The following is a 19,644-nucleotide window of genomic DNA, read 5'->3' as shown; positions in this document are numbered from 1 at the left end:
CCTTTTGAGAGCATCGCACGTGGAAAACCCTTTGCTCCCCTCCCTCTATCGTTTGGCATGCAGCTGATTGCTTCCCCACGTTCTGAAGCATCACTTTTGGCTATTACTCACCCATCTATCCACGTAATACTCTCTCTCTCTCTCTCAATAAGGCCAATTCTATAAGGTACTGCTGTTGTTGTTTCTTACCTTTAAAATGCATTGCACTTCTTTTTGTTGTCACATTAATCTCCCATTATTTTTACATCACTAGTATTGTACAGGGTACTATAGCAGGGCCGGCCGGCCCACTCTCAATATCATTAATATCATACAATATGGGCCACTTGCCTCTCACTTGGGGTTTGATTCATTTGCTTCACTTTTGGTGCCTGTCGCGTAAAAACGATGTTTGTTACGCCTGAAACTAAGAAACGTTAATCAACAAAAGCTCGCGTGACCAGCAAAGAAAGCCCATAAACCAGAAAAAAATTAAAAAAATAAATAAATTAAGGTAGGTAGTTTAGCCAGTACATAACGGAATGACGAATGTTATTAACATCGTGCCCTCCTTGTGTCAAATGCAGTAGGGGGCAAAAAGATTTTGAGTGATGATTGGAGCCGGATTTTGCCTGCCAAGAAGCACAGCACGGGCAAAATGAAAAACAATAATAAAATCGTCATTTTACCCTTTCACCATACCATGCTCTTAAACGAGGAAATCGGGCTCCAATCAGTGTTCAAGGATTTTACGTTTGCCAAGTACGAAAGACAATCACCCAAATGGAAATGGTTTTCCACCATACCTACACGAATTGCACCATATGCCAACTTCCTACCGGAAATTTTCCCCCAAAAGAAGAGGATCTATGAAAGCGCACGCAAGGAATTTGATCGATGAAGGCCCTGGATAATTTTGTTCAGTAGGGGGCACCGTCAAACTGAAGAACATGCTCAAGTTCAATGCTTAGCAGCTACCACATATCATATTACCAGTGTTGCTGCAACCCAGGGGTAAATTTGCTAGTTCATGTAAACTATCAATCGGAGTAAATATACAACAAAAACCCAAAAAAAAAGGAAATGTATCCTGATAGTATACCACACAGTTTGCAATTCTTATTTGTCACATAGCGTTTGGAACAAAACAGCAACTAGAGATTTTGGCCAGAGCTTTCGCAAAGAAGACAACTGGGTTGCACCAAAAGATTCCAGGGGCAGAAACCAAGAGCCACCTCTTTCTTGAGTATCATACTATCCACATTCCTCTCCATCCTCTATGGTGCTGAAACAGGACGAAACAAGCTTAAAGTTTTAAAAATATTAATAACCTAGAATAGAACAAAGAACTTAGAAATTAAACAGGAACTAGAATTAGTGCGGGCACAGGGCATACCGCCACCCCATTGAAAATATCATTTCTCTGCTCAGGTTAAATTCTTCTCTTAAGTTCGTGCTTCTTCATCATCATCAGTCATATAGCAGAACTCTTGGAGATCTCACCAAAGGGAACTGCCGGTCAACCAGTGAGCTTCCTCAAGTCTCCAAGAAGCTCTAAATGAACCGAGAGTGGTGGAATAGGTCAAAGTTGGCGTACGCCGTATTTGATCACCTGCCCATCCCTGTCCACCTCGGCTGGCTCATGCCTGCATACCTGCCAGTTGAGATAACATGCGGCTGTACTCTAAAGAGCATTTAACATCTCAAGCTCGTAACGTTCTGGCAGGCTGCAGGCATGGCGCAGGCCCCTTACCGGGGCCGAGCTAATCCAAAACTTGCATCAGGTTGCTGGTGAGACTGTGCAGACACATGCGACAAAAACAATGATTGAAAACCCGAGTTAATCTAAAGTGGAGGTTCATTTTGATTTAACCAAGTAATGGTTGCTAGTGTAATATAACCGGAAAAAAAGTCAAGTGATTTATTATTAACTAAAATTCAAAACATAAATTGGTGGGTCAGTGTTGCATGGCATGTGCAGCAGTTGCTGTTTGTGCATGAGTTAACCAACAAAAAAGGGCGAATCTTGGGAAATAGGAACAGTGTTCTGAAAATGATCTACAGCTATCTTTAACCCAATACATAAACGAACAGTAGATTCACAGCTCTCATCCTAAAAGCTAAGAGTATATTCTATTTGACTTTAACAATGCCGTCCTAAATTTTATCTTTGCTCGTTCTACAGGCCAGAATTTAACTTGGTTCTCTATAACATTTTATTCAACAAAAAAAGGGAAAAGAGACTGTTAAATCATTTGTCTTAGATTAGTTAAAAGGCTCAGGAGGATCAGGGTTAAATCAGGGTTAGTTTCTAGAAGGTTGGTTAGTATTGTAACGGCTGGTTAGTATTGTAACGGCTATTATAACGGCCGATTTGTTACCTTGTAATGTCCGCCCCTCATGTATTATAAATAGGGGGGTCTCATTTGAGACATTGTTTTTCTATCTTGAGCGGGAAGAGATTGAGTATGTGTTGTGTGTGAGAGAAAAGTAGTATGGCTTTGTAATTTACTAATTTCAAAATTTTGTATAGCCTGCGGGTATAGGGCTATGAGAGAACTGTGAGAAATACATGTAATCATCTACTGTGTTTTCAAGATAATGGAAGAAAGGCCAAAGGCAGTCTGGACATAGGTTGTTCATTTGGAGAACTGAATCAAGATAAAATCCCGACTTCTTGTGTGTGTTTGTTCTGTTTTTATTATTTTCTATATTGTGTTTTCTCTTTTGTGTGTGTAGTGTTCCCTACTGTTCTTGCATATTGAGAGATTGATTGTGTGAGGCAGAAGACTAGGATTACAATTTGGTATCAGAGCAGGTGTCGTCACCTTTCAAGAAATGAAGAACCTCAAGAAAAGGGAATCAATAAGGGCAGTTGATCATGGCTTCTTCTTCATCCATCTCAAGGCATGACATTGAGAAGTTTGATGGATAAAACGACTTTGCCTTCTGGAAGATGAAGATAAGTGCTCTCCTCGACAATCTTGGCCTTAAGGAGGCACGGGAAGGAGAATCTAAAATGCCCAAAACCTATAGGAAGAACAAAAGAAGGATATCCTCAAGAAGGCCTACAACACGCTAATTCTAAGCCTCGATGATAAGGTTTCAAGGGAGGTGTCCAAAATGAAGACGGCAGTGGAGATTTGGCTCAAGTTGGAGAGTCTCTACATGACAAAGTCCCTTTCCAGCCGTCTCTACCTAAAGGCCAGGTTCTTTGCTTTTAAAATGCATGATAATCAAGGACTTCAAGATCACATAGATGAGTTTAGTAAATTCGGTTTAGATGTTGAAAACATAGATGTGAAATACGATGATGAGGACAAGGCTTTAGTCTTGCTCCATTCTTTACCTAGGTCTTATGAGACTTTTGTTGATATCTTGAAACGGTAGACACACCTTAACACTAGAGGATGTGATAGGTGTCCTAAATTCTAAGGATTTAATGAGTGAGGTGGAGGGAAAATCCTCCACCGAGGATGTCCTGATTGTAAGATCTAGAAGCTTTAAGAGAGACACTAGAGGAAGGGGAAAATCTAGGTCGAGGTCTAGGAAAGGAAAGAATCCTATAAGATGTTACCATCGTCATGTAGAAGGCCACATTAAGAGACACTACCCCAAGAAAAAGGACTTTCTCGATAAGGAGAATGCTGATGGGGGTGTAAATGTGTGAATTTGGGTAAGATAGTGTTGATGCACTAGTGGTTTCAGAAAGAGCCAAGTCTAATGATTGGGTTATTGACTCCAGCTACTCTTACCACATGACTCCTAAGAAGCATTGGCTGCTTAATTATCAAGAAATAAATGGGGGAAAGGTCTTGCTAGGCAATGACCATGAGTGTAAAGTATTAGGGATTGGTGATGTAAGGCTGAAAATGAATGATGGATCATATAGAACCCTCACTGCAGTGAGGCACGTTCTAGAAGTCAAGAGAAACTTAATTTCTCTTGGTGAGTTGGATAAGAATGGCCTTAAATTTAAGGGCAAGGGTGCAGTATTGAAAATATCAAAGGGATCCCTAGAATGCATGAAGGTAGTGCTGCAAAATGGCATATACCTTATGCAACCAACCACCTTGAGTGGTGAAGCTGCAATGGCAAGCAGCAATGCCCAAAACCAAGCAAGGTTGTGGCATCTACAGATGTCACTAATAAATGATCAAGGGCTCAAAGAACTTGCCAAGCAAGGTATTTTAGGGCATGGTCAAGTTATTGGACTAAGTAAATGTGAGTCCTATATCTATGGCAAAGCTGCCAAAGTAAAGTTTAGCAAGACATCCATTCATTCATCTAAATCACCCCTAGATTATATTCACTCGGATTTGTGGGGGCTAGCCCAAACCCTAACCCATGGTGGCTCTCGGTATTTCCTATCAATCATTGATGACTACTCTATAATGTTATGGGTTTATGTCTTAAAAACAAATGATCATACCTTTGAGGCTTTTAGGACATGGAAAAAGATAGTAGAGAACCAAAAGGACAGGTCTATCAAAACCATAAGAAATGATAATGGACTTGAATTCTGCAATAGGGAGTTCAACCAAATGTGCAAGGATAGCAAGATTGTTAGACACTTGACTACCCTAGGTAACCCTAAACAAAATGGGTTGGCCAAAAGAATAAATAGGACCCTATTGGAAAGAGTAAGATGCATGCTCTTCCATGCAAATATGCCCAAGCCATTCTGAGGAGAGGCAGTTTCAACTGCAACCCATGTTATAAACGTGTCACCATAGCTGCCATTGAATTTCAAACCCCCTATGAAAGATGGATAGGGCATAAGCCAAGTCTACATCACCTTAGGGTATTTGGATGCTTAGCCTATGCTCATGTGAAACAAGGCAAGCTGGAACCTAGGGCCAAGAAATGTTTATTCATAGGCTACCCTTTTGGTGTAAAAGGCTACAAATTATAGAATCTTGAACCAGAAGGGCCAAGAACAATTGTCACAAGAGATGTGACATTTGATGAAAGTTCTACCATGAAAACAAGAAATAAGGAAACCCAACCAGACTTGGGGGGAAATGCTGAGTCCATAGATGTTGAAATTAAAGGAGTGGTGTCTGAAAACACCCAAGAAGTATCTGAAAATGATCAGGTCCAAGAAGAAAATCAGGATAAGGACTCAACTCAATATGAGGAGAGTGAAGAAGGTAGTGATCCATACTCCAGCCTGGGAAATAGTCAGACACATCTAGATACAGTGTGGCTAGGGATAGGCAACACAGGAGCTGAAGGCCTCCCCAGCGATATGGTTTCTCAGACTTGGTGGCATATGCACTAACAAGTGCATTAGAAAGTGTAGGAGATGAACCCCTCACCTATGAAGAGGCAGTGGCCTCTAAAGAATCAGGAAAGTGGATAGAAGCCATGAAGTTAGAAATTGCATCCTTAAGGAAGAACCAGACTTGGGATCTGGTTGATAAGCCAAAAGGACAACATATAGTGGGTTGTAAATGGCTTTACAAAATAAAGGAAGGGGCTGGAGATAACCCTAAACTTAGGTATAAGGCTAGGTTGGTTGTTAAGGGCTTTACCCAAGTATCAGAGTGTTGTTGGCCATCACTGCTCACTTAAACCTAAAATTAGAGCAGATGGATGTAACAATAGCTTTCCCTCATGAAGACTTAGATGAGAGAATTCTAATGGATCAACCTAAAGGCTTTTGAGTCTAGAGGAAAGGTGGAGAAGGTGTGTTTGCTTAAGAAATTCCTTTATGGGCTTAAGCAGTCTCCAAGACAATGGTATAGAAAATTTGATACTGTTATGATGAATCAAGGGTATTTTAGAAGTTCCTATGATTGTTGTGTTTACTTTAAACATATCTCATCTAACATCTCAATCTACTTGCTTCTCTATGTTGATGACATGCTTATAGCAAGTCAATCCGAGCAAGAGATTCAACAACTAAAAGCTAAGACTAAAATATGAATTTGAGATGAAGGAACTAGGTGAAGCAAAGAAAAATCTAGGGATAGAAATCTCTAGAAGCAAACAACAAAGGAAAATTTACCTATCTCAAAAATCCTATGTAGAAAACCTAATATCTAGGTTTGGAAAGGCAAATGCTAAGGCAGTGAATGTGCCATTTGCCTCTCATTTTAAGTTGTCCTCGGATCAATCACCCAAGGATGAAGAAAGTATGAAGGAAATGGAAAATATTCCATTCTCGAGTGTTGTGAGAAGCTTAATGTATAGTATGGTGTGCACTAGGCCTAACTTAGCTCATGCAATGAGTGTTGTAAGTCGGTTTATGACAAACCCAAGTAAAACCCACTGGAATGCAGTAAAATGGGTATTTAGGTATCTAAAGAGCTCATATAATACTGTTTCGTCTTATAGTAGAGTAAGCATAGGAGAACCAGCTAGCATCATAAGATTCTCATATGCAAACTCTGCTGCTAATTTCGATAAGAGGAGGTCCACAACTAGGTATGTATTTAAGTTGTGGAACTCAACAATCAATTGGAAATCAAGCCTCCAATATGTAGTGGCTTTATCTACAACCGAAGCTAAATACATAGCTGTATCAGAAGCTATAAAAGAAGTTATGTGGCTTAAGGGTCTAGTTAGCAAGCTCCTAGGGTCAGATGTGAAAGTCACTTTGATGTGTGATAGTCAAAGTACTATACATTTGTCAAAGAACCAGGCTCACCATAAAAGAACTAAGCATATAGATGCTAGGCTCCACTTCATTAGGGAAATAATTGAAAAACAAGATGTCATACTAACCAAAGTTTCAAATGAAGAGAATGCAGCTGACATGTTTACAAAAGATGTACCTATCGCAAAGCTAAAGCATTGCATGAAGATGCTACAGGTAATTCAAGATGCTAAGTAAAGAAGAACATGGCAATATGGGAGGGTGCAGGTAGCAGTCCTGAGGAAAACTAATCTAACTCAAATGGGTGGAGAATTTGTTAAATCATTTGTCTTAAATTAGTTAAAAGGCTCGGGAGGATATTGGTCAAGGATGTATTTGGTATTTCGAATGTTAGTTTCTAGAAGGTTGGTTAGTATTGTAACAGTTATTATAATGGCCAATTTGTTATCTTGTAATATCCGCCCCTTATGTATTATAAATAAGGGGTCGGGGGGTCTCATTTGAGACATTGTTTTTCTATCTTGAGTGGGAAGGGATTGAGTATGTGCTATGTGTGAGAGAAAAGTAGTCTGGCTTTGTAATCTCAAAATTCTGTATAGCCTACAGGTATAGGGCTGTGAGAAAACTGTGAGCAATACATGTAATCATCTACTGTGTTTTCAAGATAATGGAAGAAAGGCCAAAGGCAATCTGGACGTAGATTCTTCATTTGGAGAACTGAACCACGATAAAATCCCGACTTCTTGTGTGTGTTTGTTCTGTTTCTATTCTTTTCTATATTCTATGTTTTCTCTTTCGTGTGTGGAGTGTTCCCTACTGTTATTGTGTATTGAGAGATTGATTGTGTGAGGCGGAAGACTGGGATTACAGAGACTGTTTCTCAAAGAGTTTTTCTTTTAACAAACAGCAGCTATTAACCCAATGCATAAACGAACAAAAGATTCACAGTACTCATCCTATAAGCTAAGAGTATATTCTATTTGACTTTAACAATGCTGTCCTAAATTTTATCTTTGCTCATTCTACAGGCCAGAATTTAACTTGGTTCTCTATAACATTTCATTTCAACAAAATGGAAAAAAGAAAAGAGATTATTTCTCAAACAGAGTTTTTCTTTTAACAAACTGCAAAAAATAAGGAAAAAGCTTCAGTTCTAAACCAAAGAGATTTGCCGAAAGAGAGCGGGGAATGATAACTCTAGGTTTTTCTTTTTGCTAGGTAGGGGGGAATGATAACCCTAGTTTTTTAGAGATGCTTCAAATGAGAATTAGAATTAAGTTGAAGGAATTGAAAAATCTTAATCTTTTAGAAGAATGATAACCTCTAATTTTGTTATATATCATATCATTTAACTCTCATTTGAAGCATCTCCAAATTTGAGCCCAGGTTCTCTGCTAAGTTCATCAACAATACCAACTTGTTTGAGTTCCAAGGAACATAGTTAACACTACAGCATCGCAAGTATGAAAAGGTGAAACTGCTTTAATATGGCTGCAAGAGAAAGGGGACCATAAACAATACTGTGAAAAGGAAAAAACAAGGGAGGAAGATGTAGGGAGTAGGTAGAACCTCCACATTTCAAGCACTTTCAGCAGTTCGAATCAGGTTGACATCAGGGAAAGAAAAACCAATGACATAGTCTTACCTGTGAAAAGGATTGGTGAACCTGTTCGTGTGGATGGATGAACGGCATTGCAGGGCGCTGGCAAGGATATTGAGCTGAATGCAAATATAAGGAGGAGGTGGAGCGTGCACCAACATGATTGGTACTGAATGGGGAGATCATGGCATCTGGATGACCATAACTAATACCAGCAGGGCTTGATGGTGCAGCCCATGGCCCAGGTAGATGTTGAGGAAGCGGCCGAGGTTGGTGTTCCGTAGATAATGAAGGCCTATGGGCTGTTCCAAGTTGTGGGAATTCAGTGTTGTAATTCAATGCAGGGGCGTACATAGGTTGAATGGTGTATGGTCCTCCACTGAACCCAAATCCAGGATCAAATCTCTGTATATACCTGATAAAGAACAAGCGCAATCATTGACCTACTAACATATATATATACATACATATATAGGAAATAGTAATAATGAGTTGGACGGAATCTTGCCAGCAAGATTTCACAATTTACAATCAACAAGAAATTATAAAGGCAAATCTGAACTCTTTTTTATTATTTTTCTTTTTAGTTTTGGTCATTCAAAGTAGACTAAACAATGAAGGATAGCCATCTTCACTGGTCCAGATAAATTTGTATGATGGTAGACCAAATTCTTCTTCATCTTTTTCTTTTTCTATGCTAAGGCAGGATTCAATCCTAGGTCTCTAAAGTCATAAGCTAGATGTGGCACCGAAAGAGAAGTTGAGATATGAGTTTCTGAAACTGAAAAGAATGAAAACTTTGGAAACAATTTTCTTAACCAGGGAAAACAATTTCACTTTGATTTATGGAACTAGAGTTGTTGACACAAATTTCCTGAACAGTTTCTTGAATCTATTCAACAATACATACTTTAAGTTTCTTAAGTTGGAAACGAATTGTTGAAGGGACCCAAGTTGCTTCGATTTCTTTGAAGACAAATAATTGGTGAATTAACTTGTCAGCTAGAGTTGGTGGCAGGATAAATTGGCATAACAAACATAGGAATATGGAGAACTAGTAATAAACCCAAATTGTGGACAAATAAATTAGGTCAAGCTTTTGGATGGATCTTTTATACCAAAAGGGTAACAAGCATCTCAAGAGAAATATGAACATCAGAATCAAAATTAAATCAAAATATTTTCCCTGTATTTTGTTTCCACAAATTCACCTAGCATAAGCATTTCATTTTTAGTTTTCTGTTTTTGCTTATATCATTTTGAAAACCAAAATAGAAAATGGTTTTTCTTTACTTGTTTTGATTTTTAAAAAATTAAAAAAACATTTAAAAAAAGAAAAAAAGGTGTTCTCGCATTTTCCATTCCATTTTCATTTTTCTTCCACTCCCTTATTGTCCTCTCAGATGATGACTCTGGTTGTCAGCACTGGAATGTCAAAGACAAAATTGAGAAAATCCATAGCCATTAAACATGTCAAGTTTAAATTTTTTAAATGAAAACAAAACCAAACATAAAAAAATGAAAACTAAGACTGAAAACTTTGACAAACAAACACTTAGGAAATGTAAACTAGCCATTAGCTAAACACGTTTGCAAATTGTAATTAAAAGGAATAAGATTCTGGTCAAGGGAGCATAGCTGTAGAGGTGGCATCACTTTAAGAAAAGATAGGCATATGACCATTGACAAATAATAATAACAATAATGTTGATATTTTGCTCAAGTTAGTATGCTGGAAGCTTAAAAGAAATCAGAGGAGTCTAAGATGATGATCGGATGGCAGTTAGCGTGCAAGATATCTCTGTAATTAACTGAAAACATTAGGGGTAGTTTAGACTTTGAAATAGTCAGTTATGTCCATAGGTAGATCCGCCCTTTTAGTTTATAAATATGAGGGTGAGGGATCTGTTATGATCATCAATCATTAAATCATTTCATTCTCTTGTTTGAGTGCAGTGAAAACGAGAAAGAGCTGTAAGAAAGATAGTTCTTGGAGTTTTTTGAGAGAATTGTACTTAAGTGTAAAGAGAGGGCGAGTGATTCCTTGTACAGATTTCTTACATTCTTAGTGAATTGTTCTCTCGGTGGAGTTGCTAGATGTAGTGCCATTTCTATGGCATGAACCAGGGTAAAATCGGCATGCAAAGACTTGTGGTTTGATCTTCTTTTCTATTTTAAATTCTGCCGTTCCTTTACTTTCTGTTTTGTGTATGCATTGTCATTGATTCAATGAGTATTGAGTGATTAATTGGACAATATTATGTCACGACCCTAGGGGTGAATCAGTAAATGGTCATTAATAACTACTTGTATGGACTGTTAGTTGCTAACTAGATGGGGGTTAAGTGGTTAGGGAATTAGCTTATTATTTTGGCTGTTATGTTAGTTAGTTGTTATATTGTTAGAATGTTGTTATGGTTGCTGCTGGAAGCTCTATAAGAGACCTACAACAGTGTCATGACCCAAGTAGTAATTAAAGGGCAATATAGTAATAATAGTATTATAATAATAGTTAGGAGATATTTTAGAAGCACATGGGGTGCATGTGCTAGGCCACTATTGAGCTTGTAATGCCTATATAAGGCTACTGCCATTGGTTTGTTGGGGTATGCTGAAAAATTATGGAATTGAAATTCTAATTTCTTCTCTCTACCATTCTTCCTCTCTCGTTCTTCTTTCTCTTTCTTCTGTTCTTCTATTTCTCCCTCTCTTTCTTCTCATTTTCTTCTCCAAATCTGTCAATTCTTGGTTCTAAATCAATCGGATTCTTCCGATTACCCTTTTAAACCCAATTAAACCTTGGGTTCATGACAAATTGGTATCAGAGCCGTACCATCCTCGGCTATGATTCTGTTGCAACTCCAATTTGAAGGCGAATCCAATTGGGGCTCAACAGTGTGCTGCTCATTTGGATCGAAAGGTGATTCCGACCAAAGCATTCGTTCCTTGACTGTGAGTTCAGTAGTCGTCCGATCCGATTTTGAGGTAAACAAGTCGATTTGAAGTAGAACATACAATCCTCGATTGAAGGCGAGGAAGAACTCCAGAAATGATTTCATAGGCGCTGTAATTCAAGCAATTATCAAGACGTTGTTCAGAATCGATTACGAAAGTTGGTAGTACAGAGGAGAGTTTGCGATTGGAGTGGGTCGATAGGCGAACATACTTGAAGCGTCACGAAGATCTACCGGACTTAAGCCCATCATCGATCAGTACAGAGGAGAATTCACGATTGGTGTGGGAGTCCGCCAAAGGAGGTGACGTGGACATCCAGGTGGGTCGCGACTGGAGTAAGCGACTGGTGCAGGAGTTCAAAGCAATCGCGGTTTGGTCGGGAAAGGAAGTTAGTGTTGCAGCCAAGTTAATTGCAGTAGGTCTAGCAATTGTGCAACAGATTGCTCACGGCAGTGCAATGGGTGTCGCGGCCATTTTCAATGGTCGATGATTGGGCAGAACCAAAGGAAGGACCCGAGGTGAGTCCAGTAGTCTGGGCGAACAGATTGAACACCTCCAATCGGAAATATCACCCAATTGGGACTGAAAGGAGTTCCACTGACGAAGGTTGCTGAACGCGAAGGATCACAAGAAGCAATCCTGGACACAACAAGGAATGGATTGAATAGCTAAGTTGATCTATTCGGGAGGCTGTGCTGGAGGCGACTTGGCCAAGTGGTTCTGACAGTGCATTTGGTGGCTCTCGGTTTGAAATTCAGTAAATGTTGGTCGGAGCTTGCAAACGAACAGACAAGACGTCTCCAAGGAAGGTTCGACGATTCATCGAAGTGGAAGGGCAAGTTGATATACTATTGATTTTGCCGAGGCTGTTGCAGGTGTTGTTAGTAAGGCAAAGCAAATTATTCCAGCAAGTTCGATTGTCGATCATAACCGAAGAGGAGAAGTAACTGTCAGCCCAGAAGTTGCAGTTAGTTTTAATGGAAATTTCAGATAGAAACAGAAAGGAAGTGTGGGGAATTATGATGGAAAGAGCTGCGATTTCTTGGCCTATTGCTTTTTCAGCTAGTGAGATTTCGGCCAGGAGGAGTAGTGCAAAAGGAGAGCAGTGGAACCTCAATTGCAGCAGAAGAATGCTTCATTTTCAGCTGGAATGGAGCCTCAATGGCAGCCAAAGGAGACTACATTTTCAGTTGGCAGCAACAAGGACAAAGGAACAAGTAATGGGATTCATGAAGAGTGCGAGGAATTATGAAGAGTGCGAGGAATTTGGCCGTTAGTTCCCCGAGAAGCTATAGGAGTTTGCAACAATACTTATAAAGAAGTATCATTACAACTTTTCGGTAGAATATTTTGATGATTATCACGGAAGTTTTAACAAGGAGGAATTCCTTGGGGTGGAGCAGCCTAAAGAGGAGGAGAAGCTGAAAGAAAGAGCAAACAAGGAAGCAAGGAGCATTGATCATTTTATGGAAGAGTTGGAGCATGAATCAAAAATGAAGGAAAGGCGGAACGAGGAGCGTGGTGAACACCGCAGTGAAAATTCTGCCCCATCCAACTGACATGATGAGCTGCCAGATGATTTTAAACCGGATGGGAAGCCTAGATCAGTTGATAATAGAGATCTGCAAGCTACCAAGCTTAATGTTGGAAATTTGTCTCCTCATGTGGATGAAAATTCAGTTATTAAACAAGCGATAAATCATGTTGGGACTAAAGAACCATTGGTTGGAATTGAAGAAAACTTGTCAAGGGTAACTAATGATTCTGAAAAAGTAATGAGAGGTTATAAAGACATCAGTTTAGGCCAAATTTTGCAAGAGAAAGAAGCTAAAAATTGTGTTGAGAATCAGTCTACAAATCAGATAGATGATGAGAACTACTATGAAGATGGCCTACTTGTAGCTGAAATATCTTCCAATGTTGTGAAGGTGTGTAGAACTAATCCTAAAATGTGCCACAATGTTGCTATAAATTTTGAGGTTGAGGAAAAACATCAATTGAAGGCTGAAGGACTGCAAGTTTCAATTGTTGCCTGTGACCAGAAGCAGCTAAATTCAATGAAGGCACTAAATGAGGATATAGTGACTGGATTTGGCATCATATTGGATCCTCAATCTATGGGTACAAGCTATCTTAATTCGGTAGTTATCACTAACCCACGAGAAATGATATGCCGCTCCTTGGAGGAAGATGCAGCTTTGATTGCACTGATTATCATTTTTGTTTTAGCTAAGGAGTATCCAAGAACAAAGAAGAGCGGCCTAAAAAGGGAATGATAAAAGGAAGAACAACCAAGCCAGATAGAGTTGGTATTGGTTGAGGAGCAATGGCTAAATTGTTGTAAGTTCTTGGGGACAAGAACTCTCTCAAGGAGGGGGGAATTGCCATGACCCAAGTAGTAATTAAAGGGTAATATAGTAATAGTATTATAATAATAGTTAGGAGATATTTTAAAAGCACATGGGGTGCATGTGCTAGGCCACTATTGAGCTTGTAATGCCAATATATAAGGCTACTGCTATTGGTTTGTTGGAGTATGTTGAAAAATTATGGAATTGAAATTCTAATTTCTTCTCTCTACCATTCTTCCTCTCTCGTTCTTCTTTCTCACTCTTCTATTCTTCTATTTCTCCCTCTCTTTCTTCTCATTTTCTTCCCCAAATCTGTCAATTCTTGGTTCTAAATCAATCGGATTCTTCCGATTACCCGTTTAAACCCATATTAAACCTTGGGTTCATGACAAACAGTATCATTGGAGAATAATACAAAAGTCTTTATTTCATTTTTGTATCTCTCTCGTTCTGTCTTTCTCCCTCCCTCATTCTATCTGTCTTCCTACATTCATTTCCTTCTCGGAATTCAATCGAAATTCTCTCAATTGTCCAGCCCATAATCTAAGGGCTTGACAAAGTGGTATCAGAACCGGCGATCTTGGCCGCCGACAAAGTGGGTCCATAAGGAGTCAATGGAGTAGGCACGATCGGACTGCAGGAACCGACGACAAAGAGATAAGTGGTGGTTGGGGGGTTCATCGATTTGGGAGTTGGAAGCGTAATTGAGCGATGCTTTGACGACAAGGGACCCCAACAGGCGCACTGGGATTTCAGCGAGAGTGGAAGGTGAAGCAGGAGGTGGCCATTGGACGGTGATTGGGCGTCGGAATTGGCTAACGAAGGTCGTGACGGTGTGATCAGAGAAGTGCATTGTCTAACATTGAAGACGAAACAAGAGGTAATACGCGGCTATGAGTTTCGTTGATTTTTGGCCATCTGATCAAGATCAACCCAAGATCAATTGGGTCATAGGAGGGTGGCGAAGTAGTTCTGGGCTTTCGTCTTCTCCCACCCTTGTTAATTTTTGTCGGATTTCAGCATTTCAATTCAGATTTATGGATTCAAGAAGCAATCTTGCTAAAAGATTCAGAGCCTAGAAGCAGTTCGGATTTGAGGATCGTTTCACTTGCAGATCAAATTCTATAAGTGAAATAGGAGACGGTTCTCGACTGTTGTTTGATTGGAATTAGGATTGGAAGGCGTGAAGTGGTGAATTGAAGTCTAGACAGATGGCAGAAGGTACAAGATTGAAGTAATTGGAGACTAGATTGAAGACAATGGAAGTTGGGATGTCCCATACCCAAGATGTCATGCACCAAACGCGAGAAGAATTAGCGGATTGGAAGGAAGCCATGCAAGTTGCAACAGATAAGCAGCAAGAAGCTATCGATAAGTGTTAAGAAATGGTAGAGCAATAGAGGCAAAGGATCAACAGCATGTTAAACATGTTGGCCTCTCTGCCCCAATTCCGATTGCCGCCAGAATTCTTGCCAAAGCAGGCATCTAAACCAATCTTGCCTCATCAGGGCAATCAGTCAGGAACTCCAGGAATTTTGGAAAAAGTGGATCAACATACAATCCAAGAAAATCTAGGAAGAAATCTGCAACAATTGACGCACGCCAATGTACCTATGCCAAGGTTGGAGATTCCCATGTTCGAGGGGAAGAAACCATAGTGGTGAGTAAGGAGGTGTGAAAGGTTCTTTCAATTCTACTGGATTCCCGAAGATCAAAAGATTACCCTAGCGACGACCTATTTGAATGAAGTGACAAATTCTTGGTGTCGAAGGTGGGTCCAAGATGAAGGGCTGCAAAGGGATTGGACAAATTTCTCTAAAGGGCTATGTGAGCGCTTTGGGGAGAAGAATATGGTAAATGTTATAGAAGAATTCAGCAAGTTGAAGCAGGAAGCGACTGTAATGGAGTACCAAGCCCAATTCGAAGAGCTGAGATCCATGTTATGTACTGTGTAGCCAAGACTAACTGAACAATACTTGATATCCAGTTTTATTAGTGGATTGAAGGAGGAGTTGCGGCCCATGGTGAAAATGATAACCCCTTATCTGTGAGGCAAGCTACAGAAAAAGCTAGGCTACAAGAAATGACCTTAGAGGCCATTTTCAAGAAACATAATGTTCACTACGAGCTGAGTTTATTGGTCGGGCAATACGAAGGTGGTAACTCTAGGCTTGCTTGCAGGGCCTAATCAAGAGGTAGCCAAAGCAAAGTCCTATAATAATGGCAGAAAGGGTAATCTGATAGAGTAGAAGAGACAACTGGGGCTACGTTTTAGGTGTGGAGATAAATTTAGCCCCAACCATCAGTGTAGGAGGCTGCTGATGAATATGGAAGGTTATGATGGGGAAAAGGAAGACAAGGAGGAGGAGATTTCCCATGAAGAAACCGGTGAGTGCAAGGTGATCATCAGGGAGGAATCACAATTGCATTCTATACCAACTGAAGTATTTGAAGGAATGGTTAAGGCAGCGGTGGAACAGCCAAAGGCTGTGAGCGCTGCTACACTTCTACTACTCAAAGGGGAAGAGCAAAACAGTAAGAAGAAGAGGAGGAGGCTGCAAGTATTGAAGGTAGGGATTGGTTGAACCATAGCCTTTACTGTCAATTCTTGGGGACAAGAATTGTTTGAAGGGGTGGGGATTGTCACGACCCTAGGGGTGAATCAATAAATGGTCATTAATAACTACTTGTATGTGATGTTAGTTGCTAACTAGATGGGGGTTAAGTGGTTAGGGAATTAGTTTACTATCTTAGCTGTTATGTTAGTGTTATATTGTTAGAATGTTATTATGGTTGTTGGAGGCTCCATAAGAGACTTACAGCAGTATGAGAAAGTATCATTGGAGAATAATACAAAAGTCTTTCCTTCATTTCTATCTCTCTCTCGTTTTGTCTTTCTCCCTTCCTCATTCTATCTGTCTTCCTACATTTATTTCCTTCTCGAAATTCAATCGGAATTCCCTCAATTGTCCAGCCCATAATCTGAGGGCTTGACATATAAGTGCTTTGGTTTTAACAAATAAGTTATAGGAATAGGACCAAGGACTGAAAAGGCACTAGAATTTGGTCATGTATCCACGTCCAAGCCCAAACCTATACAGATTATAGTCCCAGAAAAGACAATTCATTAACTCTGGTACTTCCATCCACAGATCCAACAGGTTAACATGGAAAGGTGTAGGAAAAAAGGAAAATAAGTTAGATTTCTTTTAATTATTTTTTATAAGTGTGAGGAGAGAATTTTCTGAATGCCTGAGAGCTATAAATCAGTCTATCAAATCAGACTATAAATCAGCTAATCAGCTGGGCCAACTATACAATAATTACAATATTCAACAAGAAGACAGCTTTTAATGAAAGAAGACTGAAACATAATGCCCTATAAGCCATGGTTACACAGGATAAATAAAACAATGCATGCTAAAAAAAGACTTCCTTGTCAGGCTGAAAACAATAATGATACAGGCCCCAAAATCAAATGTAGAATCAAGGAAAAAAATTTAAGCATAACAAAAATGTTAAATAGAAGTTCAATCACAATATATTATATGAGAAGGCAAAATATAATATAATATTGAATACAGATGCCACACAACACTAAGGAGGGAATAAGAACAAAAAATAGAAGGATACCTGTCATAGCTTCGATCATAATCAGGGTCCTTGCGCTCAACTTCGCGGTCCCGGAAAATAGCAACTCTACTGTTTGTTTTAGACCTACCAACGGGCTCCTTCTCTATCCTACTTCTAGCTAATCTACTGCTACTTGTTGGAGGATCAATTACACCCCTGCTATTGTTAACACAAGATCCTCCTGGAACAGATTTTTCTTCCACCTTTGACATCCCTAATAAATTTTGCTGGATATTATCTTGTGTTCTTGGTTCACTTTCTAGTCTCCCAGTATTACCCCCAATAGAACTACTAGAGTTAAATATCCGTGCACGAGCCCTATTATATTCCTCTTTCCTCTCCTCCACACTTCTTGCACTATTGGCCTTTATGGAATGTGAATTTGCACTGGCAACATTTGTTGATCCTTTCTGTGGCCTCTGCTTAATGGCAACCTTAATTACACCACTGTCTTCTGTTGGCAAGTTTGCAGGTATGTCTGCCAGTCGAATCAAAGGAGGTTGACATTCAGAAGTCTTGCGGATAATAATTCGAGAACCAGAACCATCAGGCAAGTTATTGTCCAATAAAACCATCGACTGAAGTGAATAGTGTTGGGCCACACGGTGGGCGGCCAACCGTAGATAGGATGTTGGCAGTTGCTGGAACTCCATTTGCTGCTGAGTGGGATCTCGAATGAACTTTTCAACATCTTGCTCCATCCTTAGAACTGAACAAAATTGGGAAAAGAAAAGAAAGGAGTGAAAAAAAAAAACACTCAACTTGACACTAAAATAGCAATATTTTGCCATTCTACCATGGTTGAATTGTTCTAGTAACAGTACTAATGATGTCATTAATAATCACAGAAGAACTCTGAGTTGGTTATCTACTGAACACTCTTTGGGATTGGCAGATTTAGCATTAAATCATGTAACATTTAGAATAGCCAACTAGAACAGCTTCTTCCTTTCTTTCTTTCTGACTTCTCTACTAAGAAACACTAGAATGCTGAATAAGGAAAAGGTGGTCCAGAGTCCAATATTATACATCTTGTAGGGGCAGTAAAGAAAAAACAAGCAACAATTCAGAAGAAAGTACAATGACAAACAACACCTCTGGGAACTTGAGGGTGGAATGGAACCACTTCAAAAGAAGGAAGGTTTCGTTATTACACTTCAAATTTTACATCTTAACATCTTTTTATAGACCTATCCTTCTCTTTAAAGATTCTGCAACATGTGGGAGTCAAAATTGTTTCCTAGAAATTTATATACTTCTCAGTTGCCCTAGAAGCACCAACCTTAAAACAATGGAACTAATTCCAAACGTACCTAACTTAAGGACACAATAAAAACGCCCCAGATGGAGAAAATTAACATGTGGGCAATTAAGAAAAACACACTTGAACAACGCCATAGGGGGGAAAAAATTAACATGCGCGCAATTAAAAAAAAAGGCAAAGAAAAACAACAAACTTGAACACCATGTGAAAAAAACTGTACCATATGGACAGAAACAAACAGTTCCCATTTAGTGACCTCGGTAACAAATATCCATATCAGCAGGATATCCATATCAGCAGGAAGTCCAATTATACGAAGAAGAGGGAGACAAATATTACCATCCAACTAGAGCGGTTGGAGCTTACCATTAAGCCTCTCCCGGGGATTCTGCAGAGCTTCGCGAAGAAACTGATCCACCGAATTGATGACCTCCTCAGAAACACCACCCCCAATTTTCTGAGAAGTCGACGAAGCCGACCCATCGGGAAGCTCATGAGAAGCAGAGCTCGAAGAAGACGAAGATGATTGGTTGGAGGAAGAAGAGTCCTTGTTCTTGGAAGCGAGCATTAAGCGGCCGACGGTGGCCTCCAAGTCGGCAACCTCCCATGAATCTGGCGGCGCGCATCCGAGATCCTCCACAGATGACGCGGAGCCCTCCATCCGCGGCGGCTCTTAGGGATCGACGAATTCTAGGGCGTGCGAATCGAAGATATCATCAATCTGAGCTCAAATTTGAGATGGCGTGAACCCTGGCCTGGAAAGGTTGGACGAATTTCATGAATTCGGTGGGTGGGTGATAAAGAGAAAAGGGATTAGGGCACGAAATCGTAGAGAGAGAGAGAGAGAGAGAGAGAGAGAGATGTTTGAGACGAGAGGAGAGGGAGGATAGGGTTTGACGAGTGCAAGGGACGCTGGCTGAGGCGTGTGCTCTTCCGTCTCACGTGCCACACTCACTCCTCTTATAGTCTCCCAATCCCTCCCGTAGACCGCTGGAAAACTGTCCCAACTCCTTTTGGGATTACGAAGACGGGTATTCTTTTCTTTTTAGGTCCAAATGGTGAACTCGCTTATTCCGAGTATCTCTCATATCTAACCCGACAAGACATGAGAGGAGATTAATCATGGTGATATAGTCGGATGCAGTAGCTAAACCCGGGTTCACCGCGCACAAAAAGCCCCCCTCACTTTGGAGAGAGGTACCCCCATACTGCCGCTTGCGAGACTCAATCCTCAGTCTTGATCCAAGATTCACCACGA

At 40.0% G+C, this 19,644-nt stretch overlaps 1 protein-coding gene across 2 annotated transcripts; it reads right to left on the bottom strand.

Moving 5' to 3' along the window:
- Positions 1 to 933: 933 nt before the first annotated feature.
- On the bottom strand, positions 934 to 19,326 carry LOC127806037 (uncharacterized). 2 transcript variants are annotated; one of them, XM_052342994.1, is made up of 6 exons: positions 18,753 to 19,326; positions 17,123 to 17,831; positions 8,229 to 8,598; positions 1,376 to 1,776; positions 1,082 to 1,264; positions 934 to 980 (listed from the first exon to the last, which is right to left on the bottom strand). In XM_052342994.1, the coding sequence occupies exons 1-4, from the start codon at positions 19,045 to 19,047 to the stop codon at positions 1,729 to 1,731; spliced, it is 1,422 nt and encodes a 473-aa protein (XP_052198954.1). In that variant the 5' UTR covers positions 19,048 to 19,326; the 3' UTR covers positions 934 to 980; positions 1,082 to 1,264; positions 1,376 to 1,728. The 2 variants fall into 2 exon arrangements, with proteins under 2 accessions (XP_052198954.1, XP_052198953.1); XM_052342993.1 differs by having other exon boundaries at positions 934 to 1,264.
- Positions 19,327 to 19,644: the final 318 nt, after the last annotated feature.

This window comes from Diospyros lotus, chromosome 7 (genome assembly GCF_014633365.1).
Source record: "Diospyros lotus cultivar Yz01 chromosome 7, ASM1463336v1, whole genome shotgun sequence".
Classification (NCBI taxonomy): domain Eukaryota; kingdom Viridiplantae; phylum Streptophyta; class Magnoliopsida; order Ericales; family Ebenaceae; genus Diospyros; species Diospyros lotus.
Note: the sequence above shows the minus strand (reverse complement) of the source record. Positions and strands in the feature narration are given on the sequence as shown.

Bases quoted from the DNA above. Each gene is read 5' to 3' on its own strand.
- LOC127806037 (XM_052342993.1), bottom strand. From the start codon at position 19,047: ATGGAGGGCTCCGCGTCATCTGTGGAGGATCTCGGATGCGCGCCGCCA. The intron at 8,599-17,122 runs GTATCCTTCTAT...GTTCTTTATCAG, and splicing joins TATGATCGAAGCTATGACAG to GTATATACAGAGATTTGATC. The intron at 1,777-8,228 runs GTAAGACTATGT...GTGTCTGCACAG, and splicing joins TTCACCAATCCTTTTCACAG to TCTCACCAGCAACCTGATGC.